Consider the following 23,750-nt stretch of genomic DNA (forward strand, 5'->3'; position numbering starts at 1 on the left):
CTCGGGATGGAGATTCATGTTACAGCACTGTTTTTCTAACCAGATTCCATCTGTGAGCTCACTCCTGCCTAAATGACTTCAGACTCTTCTCGAGAGGAAGTTGCTGATGAAGTTTGATTAAATCATAATGAAGAACATTAAGTAACTTCCTCTTATCAAACCTTGGCTTCCTTTTCAACATCACCAATCTCCTCGTGTCTGATTTACTTGTGAACTCGAAAACTGAATTTAAAAATCCTGTAATATCCAAATTGGATTGATTTGGTAACTTTAGGATAGTTCTACTGGAAAGATGTGATGGAATTTATCACTAAGCATGCAATATATCACATTATCGTGATGTAGCCATGTCAATGCCATGCTGATAGGATGTAGTAGAAATGCATCTTTCTATCACACTGTGAGACAATGGCAGGGAGACACTTTAGTGTGTTAAAACAGTATTTTATTCTTCTAGTGTTGTGTGCATTTGATCTCTTTGACACTTGAAGAGTATTTTCAAAGTAAATCTCCTTGGCAGTGACAGTGGTACCTTGTTTTCTTGGCAGTCTAACAATACGGGCAGGTCCATTTTTAATAGTCATCCAGGAGAAAGCCAGTGTGTTTGATTGTCCACATGGCCATGTATCTGCTTGGTTTGGCTTGCAAGGCAGGCTAGGCCCTGAAAATCTGTGGGCTGCAATCCCCACAGTTATAGAAACAGGCCATTTAGCCCACCAAGTCTGTGCCGGTGTTTCTATTCTACACCAGTCTCCTTGCATTCCATCCAACTCATCTCAGTCATTTTTCTAATGTCCTCTTCTTGTTTCCTCCTGAAAGCATTTAAGCTGTTCGCCTTAAGTACGTTCTGTGATAGCCAGTTCCACGTTCTAACCAAAAGACATTCCTCCTCATTTCCTGCTTGGATTTATTTGTGACCAGCTTGTATTTAAGGATTCTCCCAGAAGTGCAAGCGTTCCCTCCACATCAACCCTGTTCAGGCCATACATAGTTTTAAAAACTATCAGGTCACTCAAAGTCTTCCTTTTTTAAAAAGAGGACAAAGCCAAACATGTTCATGTAAACTCAGTTTTGATAGAATCCTTGGAAATTGTTTTTGGATTTCCTCAAATGTTTCTTAATTATCCTTTTTATGGTAGAGACACCAGAACTATATATGATACTCTTAAGTATGGCCTGACCAGAGTCTTATACAAGTCTAACACAACTTCATTACTTTGGAATTGTACGCCTTAGAAATGTTAGCATGATGTGAAGATGCCGTCATTGGACTGGGGGCACAGTTAGAAGTCTCACAACACCAGGTTAAAGTCCAACAGATTTATTTGGTTTCACGAGCTTTCGGAGCGCTGCTCCTTCATCAGGTGAGTGGAGAGTTGGGTTCACAAACAGGGCATATATAGATACAGACTCAATTGCAAGATAATGGTTGGAATGTGGGTTTTTACAGGTAATCAAGTCTTTACAGATACAGACAGTGTGTGTGGAGCGAGATTTAATTATAGGTTAAAGACGTGTGAATTGTCTCAAGCCAGGACAGTTAGTAGGATTTTGCAAGCCCAGGCCAAATGGTGGGAGTTACAGGTAGTGTGACATGAACCCAAGATCCCGGTTGAGGCCGATCTTGGGTTCATGTCACACTACGTGTAACCCCCACCATTTGGCCTGGGCTTGCAAAATCCTACTAACTGTCCTTGCTTGAGACAATTCACACCTCTTTAACCTGTACTCAACCCTCTCTCCACACGCACTGTATGTACCTGCAAAAACTTGATTATCTGTAAAGACTCGTATTCCAACCATTATCTTGCGATTGAGTCTGTGTCTATATATGCCCTGTTTGTGAACCCAACTCTCCACTCACCTGATGAAGGAGCAGTGCTCCGAAAGCTCGTGATAACAAATAAACCTGTTTAACTTTAAGATGGTAGCATGGTAAATTGCCTAGCATGGTAGATTGATTTGCTGGCCTGTGATGCTGTTTTTAATGATTTGTTCACCTGTATATCCCTAGATCCCTTTGTTCTTCCACTGCATTCAGTTTCTTAATTTTTAGGCTGTGGATGGTATTTTTATTTTTTCTATTAAATTGCACCACCTCCCATTCATGCAAGTGAAAGCTCATTTGCCACTTCATCGTCCAATTTGCATGTTTCCTGATGTCTTTTTGTCTTATGTTGCACGCGTCCTCAGTTAAACTTATACACCTATCAGATATCAGAAACAGTGAGACACTGAGGACCTAAACAGGAAGCAAACCTACAAAAGGGATAGAAAATGAATGCTAGAAGTGTTAGGAATAAGACACCAGAGGTGGAAGTTACTGTGGCAGGAATAGCAATCTGAAAAGCATGTTAAACCCCAGCGGATGGTAATGAGTACAACACACAATGATATAGAATGTTCAGAAAAGATAGAACAGACATGAAAGGAGGTGGTGTAGCCTATAATCAGAGACACAAGGGAAGATAAAAATGCTGATCGCTGGGAGGTGGAAGCACTCACTCTGACCTGACATCTTCAGCATGAAAAGAATAAAGTATGGATACATCACAGAGTGGCAGGTCTGATTAAGAAGGCAGGTTCCCTTATGAAAAGAAAAAAGGGTATGTGAACTTCAATCAACGAAATGTAATTTGGGAACATCCAGAGTCCAAGTGGATAAATGAAATGCATGACTGCTTCATGATTCCATGTGTCAGGGAAGATGTGAGGGCTTGGTAAAGGTAAGCGATCCAGGCACCATTTTGGAATTGGGAGTAATGGCACCCTTAGGGGTGACCATGATTCCACTTGAAGTCAATTAAAAAGGGAAATGGGTGAGGCATGGAATGAATGGTTCATCCAATACCTCCCATTCTGCTCCTCTGCTGAAGGGGAATTTCAACACTTTGCGAGATGAACAGAATGACCTAGAGGCACAAAGTGCTTTAAAGTGGGATTTAAAAAGTTCCTAAAAAAGCAAATGTGATATTATCTGAGGGTAAATCACTAGGATAACAAAGGGGAAGCAAAAAAGTATTATTAATGAGGATGATTAGAACAGAGAATGAATGTCTCTGAGCGATTGTTGAGACCAAGGCCATAACATGATTTGAACAGGACCCGGAGAATCATTTGAAATGGTGGAATATAAAAGGACATAGGAAAAGGGGAGAGAATCAGAGCTGATGATCTAGCACCAACATAGGTTAAATGGGCTGAAGGGCCTCACCCTACATTGTACTTTCTGTGATTGATGACTTCACTTGCGATATCAGCATGCCAAGTCCTAATTGCTGTCATAGGAAAAGATTTACTAAGATCTAAATTGTTAATTTTCAAGCTATGTGTCTAATTTCCCGTACATTTAAGAGTGAGATTGCCATCTAATTACACGAGGTCATTTCAAATATTTATAAGATTTCAAATTGCCTGTCACATGTTCGCGAGTACTGTATTGGACTTTGCTGGGACAATTCATTGTATCTCAATTAACAAAAATGACATTAAAGTAAATTGGAGGATTTTTTTTGAACAGCCGTGCTAATAAAGTATTGAACCTAAACTACACTGAAGTCAACTCTCCAGTTTTATTGGTTGTCAAAACAAGCCAAATTTAGATTCTCTCCTGTTTTGTTCAGATTCGGCACGGATGAAAAGATATTTGGGACTTCTCCATAAATTCAAATGGGATATAAAGAAATATAAGAGTGCCTACAAAGAAATGTAAATACATTGACATCAACCCCTGTCAAAGTGCACATTATAGCGGTGCAAGGGAAGCCAAAGCACATGCAGCCTCGGATAGAGATCAATGTTGGTTGGTCACGACAAGGTTAAGTGGAGTCGGTAATATTTCAACCAAACCTTAGCTGTTTGGCTCGTCATCATAGCAATAAACCTGTGTTTAGATCTAATGCACTTTGAAACATTAAAAGCTTGCAGTAGATTATTTCATAGATAGATTTTTCAGTTTATAACAGCACTTGTTGTTCATCTCAATTCACTGACAGATCCAATCTTCTCATTACATTTGAATAGCTTTTTGAATGATTTCCAGCCTCCTCTGCTAATATTCCTTGCAGAAGGGGTTTTGAGAGTGTTGCTAGTTTTCCTAATGCTCTCTTTTTAAAAATTATTTCTGTTCAATTTTACTTTGTGTAATAGCTCAGCTGAGCTGAAGCAACCAACTTCACTGGCAAATTAAATGCAATGCTGACATATCCTAGACATCTTCCTCCTCCTGGCATTCTTATTGTGCTGACGTCAAGACTGCACCATTTCCTACTCTAACTCATTCTTTTCCAAGATCTCAAAACTATGGACAAATGTCAGTGTTTTAAAACCTTGACTTGGAGACATTGATTTCCTAACATAAAGGAAATGGTATCTCAATGAATCATGGAATCTCATGCCAATTTGTTTTGATGGCAATGGGGGCTGGGGAATAGGTTGGAAACAACATTTCAGTTAAGACTTTCTGTAAATTCTTTAAAAGCTAGGCTTGCCTTTAAACAATTTCTGCAGCCCAAGAAGGGGAAAAATAAACCTCAAACAAAGCGATGAATACTTTTTTCTTTCAGGACCTCTTTTGCTTTTATGGAAGGATTTCAGAGGCAAGCTTCCAATGATTGGTGGTTGGCAGTAAGGTAAGAATATACAACTGAAATTCTTTACGATGTGGTAATGAAGAAATCTCATAAATCGTGCGTTGAGTTTATCAAAAAAAAAAAACTGGCAGCCGATTCTGATAACTGTAAAAGGTGCTGACAGAAGGTTCAGGAAGTCTGTCATCAAGTTACCTCAGAAACAGGAAAAGACCAGCGGCTCAGTGATCACAGCAAAACCAAATCCATTCATCAGCGACACATAGAAAGTTTTGCTCAGTATCAATCATATGGCAGTGATCTATTAAGCTTAGTGTGGGTTGGAGTAGAAACTGTATCCTCCGTACATGTTTCAAATTTAAATTCCAGAGTTTTGCCAACATTGAAATGGGAAGACCAGTAACTTTCTTTTTCTTTTAAAAGAAAGCATTTCTGTTAACACAAAAGTCCTGAAGAAAAACTTAAACCAGCCCAAATATTTTAAGTTGAAGTTCATATAATGGAGAAATTAAGCATATGATACACCATACAATTACACGTTGTCTTGTCTAAATAGGCTACTGTTGCAGACATAACTACATACTAATTCCTGAAATACAGTAGCCTATTTCCTTCAGAGTCTGGGTCAAACGTTGGCAATAAACAGTTCGATTGCTTATCCAGTATTGGTATAACAATATTTTACCTTTTGTCCTGGCGGCCCCTGGGGTCCCTAGGAAAACAGACACATTAAGGCATTACTACCAAGGTGATAACAGCATAAATGATCAACCTTCAAAATCTAACCACGTGTTTCAATGAAAATTCTCATACTGCTTAAAATGTTAAGGACACAGAAACCTAAAGATTACATTCCTACCAATGCTCCAAGGAGAAAAACTATTTGTCCTGTGAATAAAGCCAGCTACTGAAATGTGATTTTGGTTATAACTTTGCCCATTGGAATTCAAAGGAGTGACACGCTCAGTTCACCAAAGATGCCTAATCCATTCCAGTTGGATCCGAGTGGCAGCTTGCGACAGTGCACTCTTGTTTGTCAAAAGTGCTGAATGAACCGCTGTCGTATTTTTCTTGTTAATGAGGGAAGCATGGAAGACATTTGGTTAAACGGTAACATATGCCAGTCTCCACTACGACTCGAGTCTAAATTAGATACAGTAGATTCTTATTTGCCAGTTATCTAAGTAGGTTGTTGATTTCTGATAGCACTCAAAAAGGCCTTCAACTGAATGCAGTTGCTTTCCTCTCAGCTTTGGTAGAACTAACCATTTTACCAGATCTTGAATGAACCTGCTTTCATTAACTTTGCTATTTCCAGCAGAAAGAATTCACGAGCCTCATGAAAACAGCACCCTGCGGTCTAATAATCGCTATCCACCTGCTGCACATACTGCAGAATCTCACATTTGTATGGGAATGAAACGGTCGACAGGAGATAGCACAAGTAGCCCAGTTTTGCTGAATAAAGATTCTTAATCAGGGGTTCGGAGTTTGATTGTGGGGTTGCAAAATTCTACAGATAATCCAGGAGAAAAATGATCCTTCCTTGGCTCCTGAAGGGAAATACTACGGCCATTTATTTCCTTTTTAAAAAAAACCACGGTTTGCGAGGTGGGATAAAGAAATCAAAAACATGTTGTTACTCAATGTAATTCCCTCAAAAAGTTGATGAAGGTGCCTCTTTAAGTGGACATCTGTTTCTGGCTAAAATAAGAGAGTTCTATTGCAATTCTAATGTTACAAAAGAAGCCAAGTTCCAAGGTGAAGCCTTGGTGCATTTGGCAACTTTTTTTTTTGTTGCAAGCCAGTTCCTTCAAAGGCTCGGAATTCAGTGTCAGAGTTTAATGGGTGATGAGGTGACTTTGTGAAATATTGGGAATGATGCTGTTGGAAAACAAAAAGAGTGGTGATCAGCTGCATGGGGACTAACTGATGGAACCAGCTGCATTTTCAATTGATAACCAGTACAGTCCCTGTCAGTGGAGCACCATCATTTCTGAAAGGAAATCTCTCAACGTCTGGGTCACACTGGATTGCCCTAATACTACTCAGTGTCAGACAATGGCATTAATACTCAGTAAAAATAGGGGATGATTTTCTGATCTCGCCATGCCTGGCACAGATCGCGCTGATCCCGGAAAATAGCGTGTGGGCCTAAAAATCTGGTGCCAAATGGTTTGTAATTGTCCCGATTCCTTTCTAATGGTGCAAACCAGGTCACGCCCTTTGGCTGATTAGCATATTTAATGTAGTATTTAAATTTGCTTAGCCCATTCGATGCCGGATTCTCCCAGCTCCGAGGATATTCTGATCTTCAGGTGTAGCCCGAGACCGGTGAGAATCACTACTGGCCAGGCGCGATGGCCACGCTGGGGGCCTCGGAGGCTGGGTAGTCAGGGACATGGCTGAGCAATGTCCATCTGGCAGTCTGGCAGTGCGCAAAGGTGAAACATTTAATGGGGAAAAGCTTGGGTGAAGGCTGTCATTTCAAAAGAAAACAGCATCAAGTCTTACGATGGTGACCCGCTCAAACATGTAACAGCCATCAGATTGCTATTGGTGGAATTCTCTTCTCAGCTAAACCACTCAGTGGATCCCAATGGAATCTGAGCACTGATCCCGCTTTAAACATGGGAATAGAATGGTCCTGCTAGGGAAATGGAGCAGAAAATCTGGCAACCTGCTCCCTGCCTAGCCAGTTTTGGAGTGCTTTTACTGTCAATCATAAAAATATCCAAGGCCATAGACATGGTAGGACATCTGCAATGCACTGAGATGAACCATTGTGCAAATGCAGCACTGAACCGACTGCATCTGTCCCTGATGAATAAGATTCCAGGATATCTGAGTCAGACACTAGAAGGCACAGCAAGAACTGTGACAGTGAATAGCCAGTAGCTTAGAATAACAGGATAAACGGGAATACATTTCAGCCTAATGCAAATTGCATATGTTAACACACATTAGGAGCAGGAGTAGGCCAATCGACCCCTGCTCCACCATTCAATACGACCATGACTGATCTGATTGTAACTTCAATCCCACATTCCTGCCTACCCCCGATAACCTTTCACCCCCTTTTGATCAAATCAACCTAATTTTGCCTTAAAAATATTCAGACTCTACTTTCGAGGAAGAGTTCCAGAGACTCTCAATGCTCAGAGAAAATAACTCTCATCTCTGTCTTGAATGAGTGACCCCTTATTTTTAAACAGTAACGCTCTAGTTCTAGATTCTCTGACAATAGGAAACATCCTCTTCACATCCACCCTGTCAATATCCCTTAGAATCTTCATGGTTTCAATCAAGTCACTTCTTACTCTTCAAACTCTAATTGATACAAATCTACCCTATCCAATCTTTCCTCATAAGACAGATGCAGAAACATTTTTACATACATGTGCAAAAATGAATACATAAACTAAGTTTTACTCAAGTTAAGACCTTGAAATAATATAATCAAAATAATCATGGGTTGACCAGTCAGTAACATGGTTTCTCTTTTCTGATTACATTTACCAAAATAATTTTAATTCCAGATGCTTTTCATAATTGTTTGATATCTTTTTTAAAATTCATTCGTGGGACATGGGCATTGCTGGCTAGCCAGCATTTATTGCCCATCCCTAGTTGCCCGAGGGCAGTTGAAAGCCAACCAAATTGCTGTGGCTGTGGAGTCACATGTAGGCCAGACCAGGTAAGGATGGCAGATTTCCTTCCCTAAAGGACATTAGTGAACCAGATGGGTTTTTCTGACAATCGACAATGGTTTCATGGTCATCAGTAGATTCTTAATTCCAGATTTTTTTTTATTGAATTCAAATTCCACCATCTGCCAATACGGGATTCGAAACCAGGTCCACAGAACATTAGCCGAGTTTCTGGATTAATATTCTAGTGATAATACCACTAGGCCATCACCTCCTCTGAAATGCACAATCACCTCTCCCTATCATGTTCTTGAGATAAAAACTTTTCCCACCAATACTGAAGACATTCAAGGAATAACATGTTACTTAGCAACACACCAAAATCAATAAAAAGCCAAATGTCGCTGTGCAAGATTTCCAATTAAAGCTTTAGTGGTCTTAAAAGGTTATATTATCATTGACACCTCAGCCAACAAAAAGCCAGAGTATTTCTCCTAATGAATTTAACAAACTAATAAAATAAACGGGCTTAAACATTCATTAAAATGCACATAATTAAACATCATAGAAATGCTATTCTTCACATTAAGTTGAAGCAGCAAAATAAAGTAATTTGATAGTGGCAAATGGACTGTATTAGTTATATGACAAACAATTAGATTTTGGTTATATAGGTTATCCAGTAACTGGGAAATATTCACTTCATTGCTATCACTTATGAAGTTCAGTATTTCTGACTCTGCACCTTCGTACACAATTCAAACCTGTGATTGATCACAAAGAACGGAGGGAAGGATGTTATTATGGGCAGCATGATGGCACAGTGGTTAGCACTGCTGCCTCACAGCGCCAGGGAGCCGGGTTCAATTCCGGCCTCGGGTCACTGTCTGTGTGGAGTTTGCACTTTCTCCTCGTGTCTGCATGGATTTCCTCCATGTGCTCCGGTTTGCTCCCACAATCTCAAGATGTGTGGGTTAGGTTGATTGGCCATGTTAAATTTACCCTAGTGGCAGCGGGATTAGCAGGGTAAATGTGTGGGGTTACGGGAGTAGTGCCTGGGTGAGATTGTGGTTGGTACAGACTTGATGGGCCGAATGGCCTCCTTCCATTCTGCAGGGATTCTATGATTCTAAGTCTCAAAACCAAAGAATAATAATTCCAGGAAAGTCTTAAGAAGAACATTTTCATAAATTAAAAATGTTCAATAAATATCATAAGAAATAATCTAATTTTAGATGACCTGCATTAATTTTATAAGCTGATCAAAGTCAAATTGAGTCAACTGGATGGCAGTGACTTCAACATCCTACATGAAACAAGAACTATTCATCCCAATCAACCATGCACCTTCCACACACCATGTAGAGATTATTTTTCATAGAATCTGGGCCACATATTTAATCTCCAAAGGTTGGGTGGGGTGAGGTGGGAATCCTATATCCCGAACATTACCAAGCAAAAAATCATTAAATTCAGCCATTATAAACAGGGAGAATTTCCCTTGCCACTTTCCCATGACCTGAAATACCTTCCCATTCAACCAATATAATACAAGATAAGTATTTTCACTCACGATTACTCCTATTTCACCTCTTGATCCTGTTTCCCCCTAAAATCAAAACATGAATCAAACAGTAAACTTCACTCATATTTACATTCAGTAAGTAGCTATCTTGAAAATTTGATGTCGAATTTCTGGTACAGATAGAGGGGGAGAAAGTAGGGTCCCAAACCAATGTCCTCTGCTTGAACAGAGGGGAGTACGATAGGATGAGGGCTGAATTGGCTAAGGTGGACTGGGAGAGCAGACTGGTAGGTAGGACAACTGAGGAACAATGGAGGATTTTTAAGGAGATCTTTTTCAGTACTCAGCAGAAATATATTCAGGTGATAAAGAAGGACTGTAAGAAAAGGGATAACCAGCTGTGGATAACTAAGGAAATAAAGGAGTGTATTAAATTAAAAACCGATGCGTACAGAATGGCCAAATATAGTGGAGACTTAGAAGATTGGGAAAGCTTTAAAAAACAACAAAGAATGACTAAGAAAGCGATAAAGAAAGGAAAGATAGATTATGAAACTAAACTAGCTCTAAATATAAAAAATAATAGTAAAAGTTTTTACAAATATATAAAAAGGAATAGAGTGGCTCGAGTGAATGTTGGATCCTTGGAGGACAAGAGGGAGGATTTAATAATGGAAAACGAGGAAATGGCTGAGGCTTTAAATAGGTTTTTTGTGCCGGTCTTCACGATGGAAGACACAAATAGTTTACCGAATATTAACGATCGAGTGTTGGTAGGAGGAGAGGTACTCAATACAATTATTGTTACTAGAGAGGCAGTGCTTGGTAGACTAATGGGACTGAAGGTGGACAAGTCCCCGGGCCCGGATGGAATGCATCCCAGGGGTACTGAAAGAAATGTCAGAGATAATTGCGGATGCGTTAGTGGTTATTTATCAAAATTCACTGGACTCTGGGGTAGTGCCGGCTGATTGGAAAACGGCTACTGTTATGCTGCTGTTTAAAAAAGGAAGTAGACAAAAGGCGGGTAACTACAGGCCGGTTAGCTTAACGTCTGTAGTTGGGAAAATGCTGGAATCCATCATTAAAGAAGAAATAGCAGACCATCTGGATAAGAATGGTTCGATCAAGCAGACGCAGCATGGATTCATGAGAGGAAAGTCGTGTTTGACGAACTTACTGGATTTTTATGAAGATGTGACTAGTGCGGTTGACAGAGGGGAACCGGTAGATGTGGTGTTTTTGGATTTCCAAAAGGCGTTCGATAAGGTGCCTCAAAAGGTTGCTGCGGAAGATTGGGTCACACAGAGTTGGGGGTAGGGTGTTAGCGTGGATTGGGGATTGGCTATCCAACAGGAAGCAGAGAGTTGGAATAAATGGGCGCTTTTCTGGTTGGCAGGTGGTGACTAGTGGCGTGCCGCAGGGATCGGTACTGGGGCCTCAACTGTTTACTATTTACATAGATGATCTGGAGGAGGGGACTGAGTGTAGGGTATCAAAGTTTGCTGACGACACGAAGATAAGTGGGAAAGTGAATTGCGTGGAGGAAGCGGAAGGTCTGCAGAGAGATTTGGATAGGCTGAGTGAGTGGGCGAGGATCTGGCAGATGGAGTATAATGTTGGCAAATGTGAGGTTATTCACTTTGGAAGAAATAATAGCAAATTGGATTATTATTTAAATGGAAAAAAATTACAACATGCTACTGTGCAAAGGGACCTGGGAGTCCTTGTGCAGGAGTCGCAAAAATTCAGTCTGCAGGTACAACAGGTGATCAAGAAGGCAAATAGGATGTTGGCATTTATCGCGAGGGGGATAGAATATAAAAGCAGAGATGTCTTGCTGCATCTGTACAAGGCATTGGTGAGGCCGCAGCTGGAATACTGTGTGCAGTTTTGGTCCCCTTACTTGCGAAAGGATATGTTAGCCTTGGAGGGAGTGCAGAGAAGGTTCACCCGGTTGATACCGGTGATGAGGGGTGTAGATTATGAGGAGAGATTGAGCAGATTAGGTTTGTACTCGTTGGAGTTTAGAAGGCTGAAAGGTGATCTTATAGAGGCATATAAGATAAAGAAGGGGCTGGATAGGGCAGAAGTGGAGAGATTCTTTCCACTTAGAAAGGAAACCAGAACTAGAGGGCACAGCCTCAAAATAAAGGGGGGGTCAGTTTAGGACAGAGTTGAGGAGGAACTTCTTCTCTCAGAGGGTGGTGAATCTCTGGAATTCTCTGCCCACTGAAGTGGTGGAGGCTACCTCGATGAATATGTTTAAGTCACGGATAGATGGATTTCTGATCGGTAGGGGAATTAAGGGTTACGGGGAGCAGGCAGGTAAGTGGAACTGATTCGCTTCAGATCAGCCATGATCTTATTGAATGGCGGGGCAGGCTCGAGGGGCTAGATGGCCTACTCCTGCTCCTATTTCTTATGTTCTTATGTTCTTTCAGTAACATTAAGTGTTTTCTTCAGTGCTATGACACATGTTCCCCCTCTCGCTCTATTGCATCTCACTAGGCCATGGAAGAGCACTTATCTCGGCTTTCTTTCAATGCTGCTCTGAAAGGAGATGCTAAGGCCTACATGAGATGAGCCATGGAGATGGTCTGTGAATTTCCCTTCCTCCATCTTAAGAGATATCTGATCATTGTAGGACACCTTCCTTTGGCTGCATGGAGCCCATGTCCTACTTCTCCATGGTGCAGTCCCTTTAACACATTCAAAGAAAACCAGGATATGAAGTACTGAAGGTAATGTGATGAATTCTTACAGGTGCTCCTGGCATCCCTCGAGGGCCATCCTTTCCTGTATCACCTGGAGGACCACGTGGGCCTGGAGGACCAGGAGGCCCTGGTGGGCCAGGTGGTCCAGCTTGACCTTGATCACCCTGGAGATTGGTGAAAAAGTGTGTGAATAAAAATAAAGTGCATTAGATAGTCAGCTTGGTTAGTTTTAATTACAATGTCAAAGTTTCTAGGGAAGGTACCTTTAGATTTCATATTCAATGATAACTAATTACAATTAAATTAAAATTCTATTGAGTGATGACACAAAAAAATTCAAGTCCACAACAAATATGTAATTACTTCAAATTGCAATGCAAGTAAAGAAAATCAAGGAAAAGTAAGAATAATATTTACAGTAAAGAATGCAAAGAAGAATTCTACAAGTACTAGCACTACCTTCATGAGACGTCGCTTAATAAACTGCTGATCAGCCGAGAGGAACCCATGATTGACTCTTGGGTAAGGAAACGCCATCTGATCAGGCAAGGAAAGTCAAAGTTTGGAGGTCAGAGGTCAGAAAGGTGAAGGAGTGGCAAGGGAAGGTTTCAAAAGAAGGAGGAGAAACAGTTAAGAGCAGCACGATAACATTTCTATCAACTACATACAGTTCAGGCTTTTGGCTATGAAATCCATGACTATCAATACCAATATATGAACACAATAGTATTAAGCAAAGAAAGCAGAAACTGATGGGATTAATAATCCAAAGTTTGATCCATATGTCTGTCATCAAATGTTCAGCTGTTAGATATCAACCCTAATCATCTGTCTTTCTTTCTGTCTAGCTTTCTATTCATCTAATATATTTATCTCTAAATCCTAACATCAAAAAATCTGGAAATTAATGGCAACATATGATTAGCTAAATTTTCCAATTGCCGTTGTTAGAAGAGGACTTGTGTTTTGTTTAAACACACATGAGGAAGGCACCTCATGTCTCCTTTTTCTGAGTCATATTGCTCGCTGAAATTTAAAATTGGGGCTTCTTATGAGCAGCTGAAGAGGAAAGCGTAATACTGCTAAGCATGGTGAAACGAGCCCTCCTCTTAAGACACATCAATACCACAACATTGGTATTATTTTAACATATTTGTTATCAATCAGAAAATCTAAGCTAGCGTGTCTTGTACCCTGTCACTAAAATACTTAAGTGATGCTGAAAGTCCAACCAAAATATTAATCACCAAAAAGTGTGGTGCATAGGTGTAATGATGTCAAAAATAGTCACCGTTTAATCTCCTCATATCAGTTTTTTCAATTTAATAAGTCCTTCTCTTATACCTGGGTGTATACTTTTGCTGGTCTGATAACCTGAGGTCTCAATGTCACAGCTCACTGTGTCATTTAACTGGTAGATCAGCATGGATTCCATATACCAAACCATTAGAATTTACAGCAATGCATTCAGTCAGACATTGGTCCAGCATACTAATCCTGTGCTTAATCAAACAAAATGATGAATCCAAGTATTACAGTAAATGAATTTTACCCTTAGATCCTGCTATCAAAGATATGTTGGTGTCAAACAGCCAGCCAATTGAATGGGAACATTTTATTTTCATCTTCAAGGGAAAGCTTGTTTAAAACCAAATCATGTCTCGTGACGAAAAGAGTTATTTTATCAAGACCACGACTGTTTCAAGGATCAGAAGTGGAATAATCAGACACGACTCTTCATCCCACGTGAATTAAAGCTTATTTGAATGCAATTATCTGCTGAAACTAAAATCATTTCATTTGTACACATTCTCTTGATTTGAAACTAGAACTGATCAATCTCTTTGTAGAAAGATCACTCTGCATGATGACGTTTCCCTCTTTGTTTCCTGGGGTGAACTAAAATCCAGTTAGTCTGGCACAACTTTTTTTCACTTTATCTTTGTTTACTCTTCACTCTGTCTCCCTCTCCTGAATCTCTTCCGAAACCTCAGGTGGACCCACATGGCTCGTGGCCTGTAAGGTGAGACAGTCACAATGGTCGCTCTTTGGAGGCTGTCAGTCATCTTTGGTAAAGCAATCAGTCAGAGCACTAAGGGTAATAAAATGGTGAAATACTGTGAATGCTGGAAATTTGAAACAAAATCGGAATGTGCTGGGAATACTCTGCAGCTCCAACAGCGTCTGTAGAAAGAGAAGCAGAGTTGATGTTTCAAGTCCGATCTGACACTTCAGACACCAAAGAGTCATATTCAACTCAAAATGTCAGTTCTGCTTCTCAAGGCATTAGAGGTGTTTGGAGGAGAGAACTTCTTGGCTGTCACTATTTCTTCCTTCTTGCTGTTGCTTTTAGACGATTGGGGGGGGGGGGCGGTGGAGGTTGGGGGAGAAATTCCACCCCCTTTTGCAGCAGGCGGAAATGTTGTGGGGGAGGGGGATGAGGGGGGGGGTCTCAAAGCTGTGGGGGCACCTTTTAAAAACAATGTCCTGATCTTTCAGGAACCTGTTGCTGGTGCCAGGCGGAGGTTGTGGGACACACCTCCTGGATTCCAACCCCCAATTTGAGTTGACACTCGAAAAAAATTATAACATTCCTCCCGATAGGTGGGTAAAGCTATCTTTTAAACATCCTGATTAAACTCGCTCTGCTGGGAATACTATTTATTTCTTTGGACTTCAATCCTATTTCATATATGCTAATACTAAAGAAGAGTTTCCCTTCATAGAATCCCTACAATGTAGAAGGAGGCCTTTCAGCCCATCCAGTCTGCACCAACCACAATCCCACCCAGGCCCTAGTCCCGTAACCCCACATATTTACCCTGCTAATCCCCCTGACACTAGGGTCAATTTAGCATGGCCAATCAACTTAATCCGCACATCTTTGGACTGTGGGAGGAAACCGGAGCACCCGGAGGAAACCTACGCAGACACAGAGAATGTGCAAACTCCACACAGACAGTGACCCGTGGCTGGAATTGAACCCGGGTCGCTGGCGCTGTGAGGCAGCAATGCTAACCACTGTGCCACCGTGCCGTTCTTTAATTTTAAAGGCTCTTTTTATTGAATTAGCTTCATTGTTAATAATTGATTTTGTATTGGTCATTGAGAGCGGGATTTGAAATTCCCACCCAAAGTCAACAGACTTTTGGCTGTGTTCCAAATTTTCTGGTTCTGCCCACAACAATGGCCACTGCTGGCAGGACTAAGTCTTATTCAATTGACATAATTACAGTAGTATGCTGGTTGAGGTCTGACTGAGCATGCACACATTATCCACAAACCTTGACAGTGAGGATCTGATTACTGTGCAGAGCCGCCACTGTGGGGGACCCCGGTAAACCCTGGGAACACAACACAGTATAGGAACAAACAAAAAAACACAACACAGCACAAGGTTTCCACATTGCAACATATAACAGGGCATGCCAACTTGTTACTTTCTCACTGTTATCACTGGAATATCACAGCATTATTTACACCACCACTGGAGATGAGCCAAGATTCTGAAATAACTTCCCCAAGAATGGCCAAGAGTCTTTTGTTGTAGTTATCTCGTGTCAGTTTCACTTGTGCCATTTTCTTAATAGATCTCTTTACTGGGTTGAAATTATGCTGCGTGGCATGACAGCCTTAACTATCCCAAGCTGGGAAGGGAAGTAAATAAACCTGGCTTCCTGTTTCTGATTGCCCAATACTGGGAATGCATGCGTACATGTCAGGTGAGGCCAAAATTAGAATGAGTTTTAGCACTCCCCATGATCAAACAGCAGGCCAACACATTAAAGGTATGATTTAAAATGTAATCTTGCGGTTATGGAATAAAAAGTAAAAACCGACCAGACATAGAATAGGCAGATGATCTGATGCTGTCAATTTCCTGATTGAGGGCTCATCCTACAGTCTAGACTCATACACAAAGAATGTATCAGGATACTTAGCGACAGTCATGACTTGGATCTTGTTTGAGTCAATACTTTCAAGTGAGCAGCGGACAAAAGGGAATCTAAGCAGCAAGACTGGTGGCTTCAACAATGGCATTTTGTGAAGGAATGCCAAAAGGCGTTGAAAAATAATTTACACTGCTGTGCATATAATTTTGCTGTATTACAAGCATCTCTCAAATAATAGGCAACTTTTCATAGCTGTGCTTTCAGAACTTTGCTCTCCATAAGGCAACAAAGCCCCTTTCCAAATGTCACAAGGAGATCAACATTAATATTTGGAATCATCGAGGGGGGTATTGGGGTGTTCATTTCAGAATCTCAGCACTGTCCCTTGCCTAAAGTTTCTCATCAAACTTGTTTACAAATGATGTTTCAATAAAACGTGTAAAGTTGCAGCACAGAACAGCATTTCTCATCAATGGCCCCAGATTATATCAATTTTAATTTGAGTATCAAGTCCATTTCTATCGCAAGATTGTTTTAGGTCATTGACCCAGGACCTGCATTCCAGAGACAAAGCAAAAGTTAGTTAAAAACCTACATTCCTTTTTTATTTGTGGCTCTCGTTTTCCATTGGAGACAATTAAGATTGCTCAACAGTTACAAAAATTATCTTCAGCATCATTCAGCTAGGCTAGTTTGCCGTTATAAGACATGGTATTCATTAAGTTAACATTAATTATTCACAGCATGGTGTAAAATATTAACAATGGCATTTGCTTGTTTACTTATTTTCAGTCATGGTCATTTATCATCTTGCTTGCTGAAATTTGTATAGGTTGCCCCTCTTGTATAGGTGCCTGGAACATGCTGTTAGAGGAGGTAGTGTAAGCAGGCACATCAGTAACATTTAAGAGGCATTTGGATGGGTACATGAATAGGGAGGCAATAGCGGGATACAGACTGAGTAAGGGCAGAAGATTTTTTTGTAGCTTAATTAGGGCACGGGCTTGGAGAGTTGAAGGGCCTGTTCCTGCGTCGTACTTTTCTTTGTTCTGATTTTTGTTCTTAAAAACAATCTTGTAAAACAGATGTTCCAATGTCGATGCATCAGGAATAGAAAGTGCATCTTATACAACAATAATCATGAATTATTTTACAAACTATTCCTAATTTTTAATCTGCTTTAAACATTTTTAACCATTGAAAATTCAATGAGAAAATTGGAACTTTGTAGTAGATTAGATTAGGTCCGCCTAGATCTAAAAATAGATTTTTGACATCCATTTTGCAAGGAGGAACAACTTGGCAGTTTTGAGTTTAGCAATTATCTATAATTTATTTCAAGGCAAATCAAAAAGCAGCAAATCTTTAACAAAGAATACACCTTTTACGATTTTCGTGGTTACCCTTCAAAGTGAGTGAATGGATGACAGGACTTTTTAAAAAAACAGCTTTTCTAATATTGTTTAATTCTACTTCCTTCTCCTGCACTTGATTTCCTTATTGAATGGACCAGGTTACTTGTGGATGCCCCCTTGCGGAGCCTGTTCTATAATGCCTTCTATAATAGGGTGGGGTTTGATTTGATGCTTTCTGATTTTCACTGTTGCCCTCTGCAGAAGTCTTTTGGAAAGTCCATCTGAGATTGCCAACTTGTAACGAGTGAATCATGGACACAAATTCACAACCTATTCAGTGATACATCGATTGACGTAATTGCACATTCAATTATCTACTAGTGACGATGATGATGATCAAAAGCTGTTGAGTGCTCACAACTATTAATTATAGATATTGACAACATTGCATGAAAGAGAAAGAGGTTAAATAATTAAAATGCTGGACTGTTACCCAAACCTTACTACAAACCACGACTGCAGGGATGAATTTCCATTTAAAAAAATACTCTAAGGTTTCCTTCATAGAGCTTTGGAAGTAGATAATGTTTAGGTGTGAAACACTGACGTAACAAGCTCTACTGGGAATCTTGCTCCTTCTTAGCACAAGTGTCCGGATTGCTTTTACTTCAAATAGGGGCTAACATTTAAGATAAAAGCCCTGTTGAGCAATTTACAACATTGATTAAAAACTATACTTGAAGAATTATTTTAAAAGAATGACCCCCCCCGAGTTGGGGTTATAAATGATACACTACCTCGTTCAATGCTGCATATTGGTGTTGTACAAAAATTCAGGAAATTGCTTGTGAAAGATAGTCCCATGCTGCCAGGGATACAAGCCAGTTGCAGTGGAAGTGCAGCCAAATGTTTTAACTTTCAATTAGAAATTTAAAAACCCTTCTGGTGCTCCACTGTAATACCTTTTCATTTCCTCTGCCCAAAAAGAAGCTGACTTTCCCGTCAGCTCATCTAAATAATCTGACATGACAGGGACCGGTGACAAGATCATGAATTTTATATTTGATTACATGCAAACAAAACCTTACCTTCCCCCATTCAAAAGCGATGTGAACAAGCACATCACAGACTGATCCTGCACTGCATAGAACATAAACCTGGCTTCAAATTCATAAATTTGAGCACCACATTGTGACTTTATTACTTTCCATTTGCACTGAAAACTGATAGACTCCATTGGCAGTGACTAGACATGTGCTAAAATGTGCTCTTGTTTTATATATACTTTTTATATGGATACTCCCAAAGGAGACATAACAATTCGGAGGGGTATCACAGTACAGGATGGTTCCATTATTTTTCACTTATCAAGAACAATCCAATAGCTTACAGAGTATGGGCTGTACTAAATTTGCTACTCCTATACTTAGTCAGACCTTTAACACCTATGGTATTGTAATTGTGCATTTCTGGAGAATGCATTGATCTGGAATGTACTTTATTTGATTTCGATACTTCACACTGAAACAGATTGTGAAGATAAGGTTCAATTCAAACAGCGAGGAGTTGTGAAATAAAACAAGAAAATGCTGGGTGGCACGGTGGCACAGTGGCTAGCACTGCTGCCTCACAGCGCCAGGGACCTGAGTTCAATTCCGGCCTTGGAGTTTGCACGTTCTCCCCGTGTCTGCGTGGGTTTCCACCGAGTGCTCCGGTTTCCTCCCACAGTCCAAAAACATGTGGGTTAGGTTGATTGGCCATGTTAAATTCACCCTCAGTGTCAGGGGGATTAACTAGTTAAATATGTGGGGTTACAGGGATTGGGCTTGGGTGGGATTGTTGTCAGTGCAGGCTTGATGGGCCAAATGGCCTCTTTCTGTGCTGTAGGGATTCTACAATTCTATGATCTCAGCAAGTCTGGCATCATCTGCAGAGATGGGCGGGATTCCCTGGTCTCACAGCCGCGTGTTTCTCGGCAGCGGGAGGCAATGCACCGTTCAGTGGTGACGGGATCTCCTGGTCCTGCCGCTGTCAATTGGATTTCCCATTGACTCCGCCAGGAAACCTATGGGACCAGCAGGACTGGAAGATCCCACCAGCGTGAATGGCTGGTAAATTCCAGCCAACGTTTCAAGTCCGTATGACTCTGCTTCAGAGCTCTGAAGAAGAGCCATATGCATCGGAAACACTAACTCTGTTTCACTCTCCATAGATGCTGCTGGACCTGCTGAGTTTGTCCAGCATCTTCTGTTTTTATTTCAGATTTCCAGCAGTGTTTTGCTTTTCTATGAAGAGCTGTGAATTGGTTGCAATTTTAGTGACATGCATGGTGTATGATTTGAATAAAAATAAACTCATTAAAAGTGTCGGATTAAAATAATTCAAAGTTTTTAGCCTGCACACTGTTTTCAGGAGATATCATTGCAATTAATTTTTGTCTGGATATTATGATGATAATTAGGAAATCTAGGTAGATGAAGAAGTGAGCATCAATTTTGTTACATTTGAAATTGAACACGACCAATATATAAAAACCATTCAACATCATTACACTGGGTTAATTAGATATGAATTGGTAGCTAGTTTAAATATGAATATAAAAGAGCATTCTTTTGATCATTATACTTTCCAATCAGCACTCAAAGCAAATATTTATTTCTTCTTACTTATGTGGGGATCATTAATCCTAACCTGAACTCCTGAATATATCACTATGTTTAAGCAGAAGATTCATGAGAGAGATATTTTCTATTTAAATTAGAATAGAATAGAATAGAATCCCTACAGTGCAGGAGGCCATCCGGCCTCTCAAGTCTGCATCCACCACAATCCAACCCAGCCCCTATCCCCATAGCCCCATGTATTTACCCTCTAGTCCCCCTGACACTAAGTGGCAATTTAGCATGGACAATCAACCTGACCTGCACATCTTTGGAATGTGGGACGGAACCAAAGCACCGGAGGAAACCCATGCAGACACAAGAGAATGTGCAGACTCCACACAGCCAGTGACCCAAGTCGGGAATCAAATCCGGGTCCCTGGCACTGTGAGGCAGCAGTACCAACTACTTTATTTACTTCCTGACACCTTCCATTACCCCTGCTATATGGCACCATGTTTCCTTTTGACTGCAGATACTAGCCAGGATTTTTACTTAACAAATATGGTCATTTCCACGTAGTTATGTGTGTAAAATAGGTGAGAGGCCCTTTGCTGCAACTTTGCTCCTAAAATTAGTCATTATGATTTCTATCCCGTGACCCCAATTTGCTTGCTGCAAGAATGGTCCAATGAATTTAACTGCTGAGTGAAGGAGAATTTTGAACTCCAGCGATAGATCAAACAGGAGAAATCGGGACAGTGTTTATACCTCTCTCCATGTTTTGTCTTGTGGTTTCCAGAGGTTTGCAATAATCATCCTTTTAAACTCAAATGCTGGAACCACATCAAATTTATATCTCAGATCATACCATGTGCTGTTGGCTGATACATTTCTCACACAGACAGTAGTGCAGTAGTGAGTGATCTTTGGACACTCATGTGTACATATGCTTGAACACTGGAATAACAGAATGAGGCAGCATCTCTCTTTCTCACTTTAAAAGGCTGGAATCTTACTGCCCTGCTCGCCACGGGAATCGGAGTGGGCGAGTGGTGTAACATGGAAAGATCCATTGATCTCGGGAGGGATTTTACCATTTTGGGACAAGTGAGGCCATAAAATCCCGCCTATTGCTCTATATGTCAATATGAACTGTTTCAATTTTGAACTTTTTTATTATGCCTAAATTAAAGATTAACAATGAACTCTTAGAATTAAATTGAACTCCTTTGGGGTCTTTTATAGCTTGTTTTCTCTTCTCAAAAAATATTGACAGTGTCACTCAGGTTAGGTGGTGGAATGTTGTGCCTAATCTGAGCTAAAGCAACATGCTGCAGTCAGTATTTGGCCTGACAGTATTTTTCCTCTGATTCTGCAGCTTATTTCAATTGCTCTGTGTCCCTGTCTTCCATCAGTTTTTCAGCTTCCTGCTCTGCTTGCATTTCATATTTACTCTTTTAAACTCTCCAGAATTCCTCGTAGTTTGTTATTGGTCTCCAATAAAACATTCTCCAACTGATAGTGTTGGGCCGCATCTGCAATTCAATGGACTCTTTTTCAAATTCTTCCATTTGAAGCTAGTGGTGTTGGAAGGTTCAGGATTTCTCTCTCTGATGCTCCTCTGCTAACTGTACAGCATGTGGTTTCTCTCCCACGTACTCTTTTCCAACATTAACTTTCCAACTTGGCGGTACAGTGGTTAGCACTGCTGCCTCACAGTGCCAGGAACCCAGGTTCAGTTCTGGCCTTGTGTCTGTGTGGAGTTTGCACGTTCTCCCTGTGTCAGTGTGGGTTTCCTCCGGGTGCTCCGGTTTCCTCCCACAGTCCAAAGATGTGCAGATTAGGTTGATTGGCCATGCTAAATTGGCCTCAATGTCCCAAGATGTGCAGATTAGGGGGATTAGCAGGGTAAATGCATGGAGTTGCGAGGATAGGGTTGGAGGGGTGGGGGGTGGGTAGGCCTGGGTAAAAATCTGTCGAAGAGTTGGTGCATATGCAATGTGCCATACTTGCTCCTTCTGCACTGTAGGGATTCTATGATCAAAACTATGCATTAGGAACTTTAGGGGGGGATTTATGGAGCCTAGAAGGGCATAAAATGTGGTGTATGGGATGACCTAATTAGGTGGGATGTCAAATTTTGATTCCCTGATTTGGGGGAGGGTTGCGTGAGATGCAAAGAAGAAGTCAGCGGTGTGTTGAGCCTCACACTGACCTGTGGCAGATTCATACTTGTGTTACATTTACATGCCATCAATACTCAGTGTGCAACAGCTTTCAATAAAGCCCTACCTTCAAGATAAAGTCAATGGCACATGCGAATCTTATAGCACCCATTCACAATCATTTAATGGTGGTGTGTACCAGTTGTATGCAGGGTCAACGGTTTTCCTTTGACTTCAATGCACAAAGAGAGCAGGAGAATGGACACTTGCATAGTGTCTCTGGGACAAACAACATCAATTCAGGTAGAGTGTCTCAGCTGCTTCTTTTTTAAAAAACTCTTAAAGCTGCAGTGCTGCTTCCGAGTGCCAGCTGTTTTTATATTGCTTTTGAACTTGTTCAGCTGAAGTGATTCTTTGCCTCCTTTTCAATCACTTCTAGCTGCCTGTGGCATTTCTTCTTCTTCACTTAAAACTGTGCTTTCTGAGTTCTCTTTACTTTAAAAACTTGCAGCAACTCTTGTTTTCCTCAACAAGGAATGTTTTCCTCAAACCCAAAGTCAGAGCTCTTGCTTCTGAAGGTTATTTTCACTTGATTCTTTCGATACATTTCTAAACTTCTGACTGCACCAGCCAGTTCAGGTTTGCTCTGCATCTGTCCCTCAGGATCTGGCAATATCTCAACATCTCAAATGGGTTTATTCACCCAAAAACAGGCATTTGGGTAAGTATTTCTTTTCTTCAGACTTCGATTAAAACAGGATATTCATAGGTGTCGGACCACAGGCAGTGTCGTCAATAATCCATTTTATCCTTGTTGCCAATGTAATGATGCACACTCAGACTTCATCAGAAACACAAAGGGTAGTTCTTAACAAAGAAAAACTGTACAGAGGCTGGCAGCCCTCTAGCTGCCCTGGAGTAGCCCATCGATTGCCCCATTCGCTCCATATCTGCTGACTGCTTTCTACCCAAGAAAAAGTTCCAACTCCTGGGTGGTTACCAACTCTCATCCGAATTGATTCCCCCAAGCTAGGTGCCCTCTTCTGCTGTGTTGTCCTTAAAGGGCTAATCACCACAAAGAGCCAGAATTCTACGCTCCCATTTCCCCCCCCCCCCCCCACCCCGGTTAGTTCTGAGGTGGGGGGGGGGGGGGGGGGCAGGGGGAGCGTGAAGTTGGACAGGTGCGATTCCCTCTCGTTCCTGTCCACCCTGACTGGATGCCATTTCATGTTGCAGTGGGCAGGTCTTCAGAT

At 41.0% G+C, this 23,750-nt stretch overlaps 1 protein-coding gene across 1 annotated transcript in view; it reads right to left on the reverse strand.

Moving 5' to 3' along the window:
• LOC144508523 (uncharacterized) overlaps positions 1-23,750 on the reverse strand; it is a 628,622-nt gene that overhangs the window by 141,685 nt on the left and 463,187 nt on the right. Inside the window, exons 8-11 of the mRNA XM_078236560.1 lie at positions 12,941-13,018; positions 12,529-12,645; positions 9,813-9,848; positions 5,275-5,301 (exon numbers count right to left, since the gene is read on the reverse strand). Of these exons, the coding sequence (XP_078092686.1) occupies positions 5,275-5,301; positions 9,813-9,848; positions 12,529-12,645; positions 12,941-13,018 (258 nt within the window). The remainder of the gene's footprint in view (positions 1-5,274; positions 5,302-9,812; positions 9,849-12,528; positions 12,646-12,940; positions 13,019-23,750) is intronic.

Source organism: Mustelus asterias, chromosome 1 (genome assembly GCF_964213995.1).
Source record: "Mustelus asterias chromosome 1, sMusAst1.hap1.1, whole genome shotgun sequence".
NCBI lineage: Eukaryota > Metazoa > Chordata > Chondrichthyes > Carcharhiniformes > Triakidae > Mustelus > Mustelus asterias.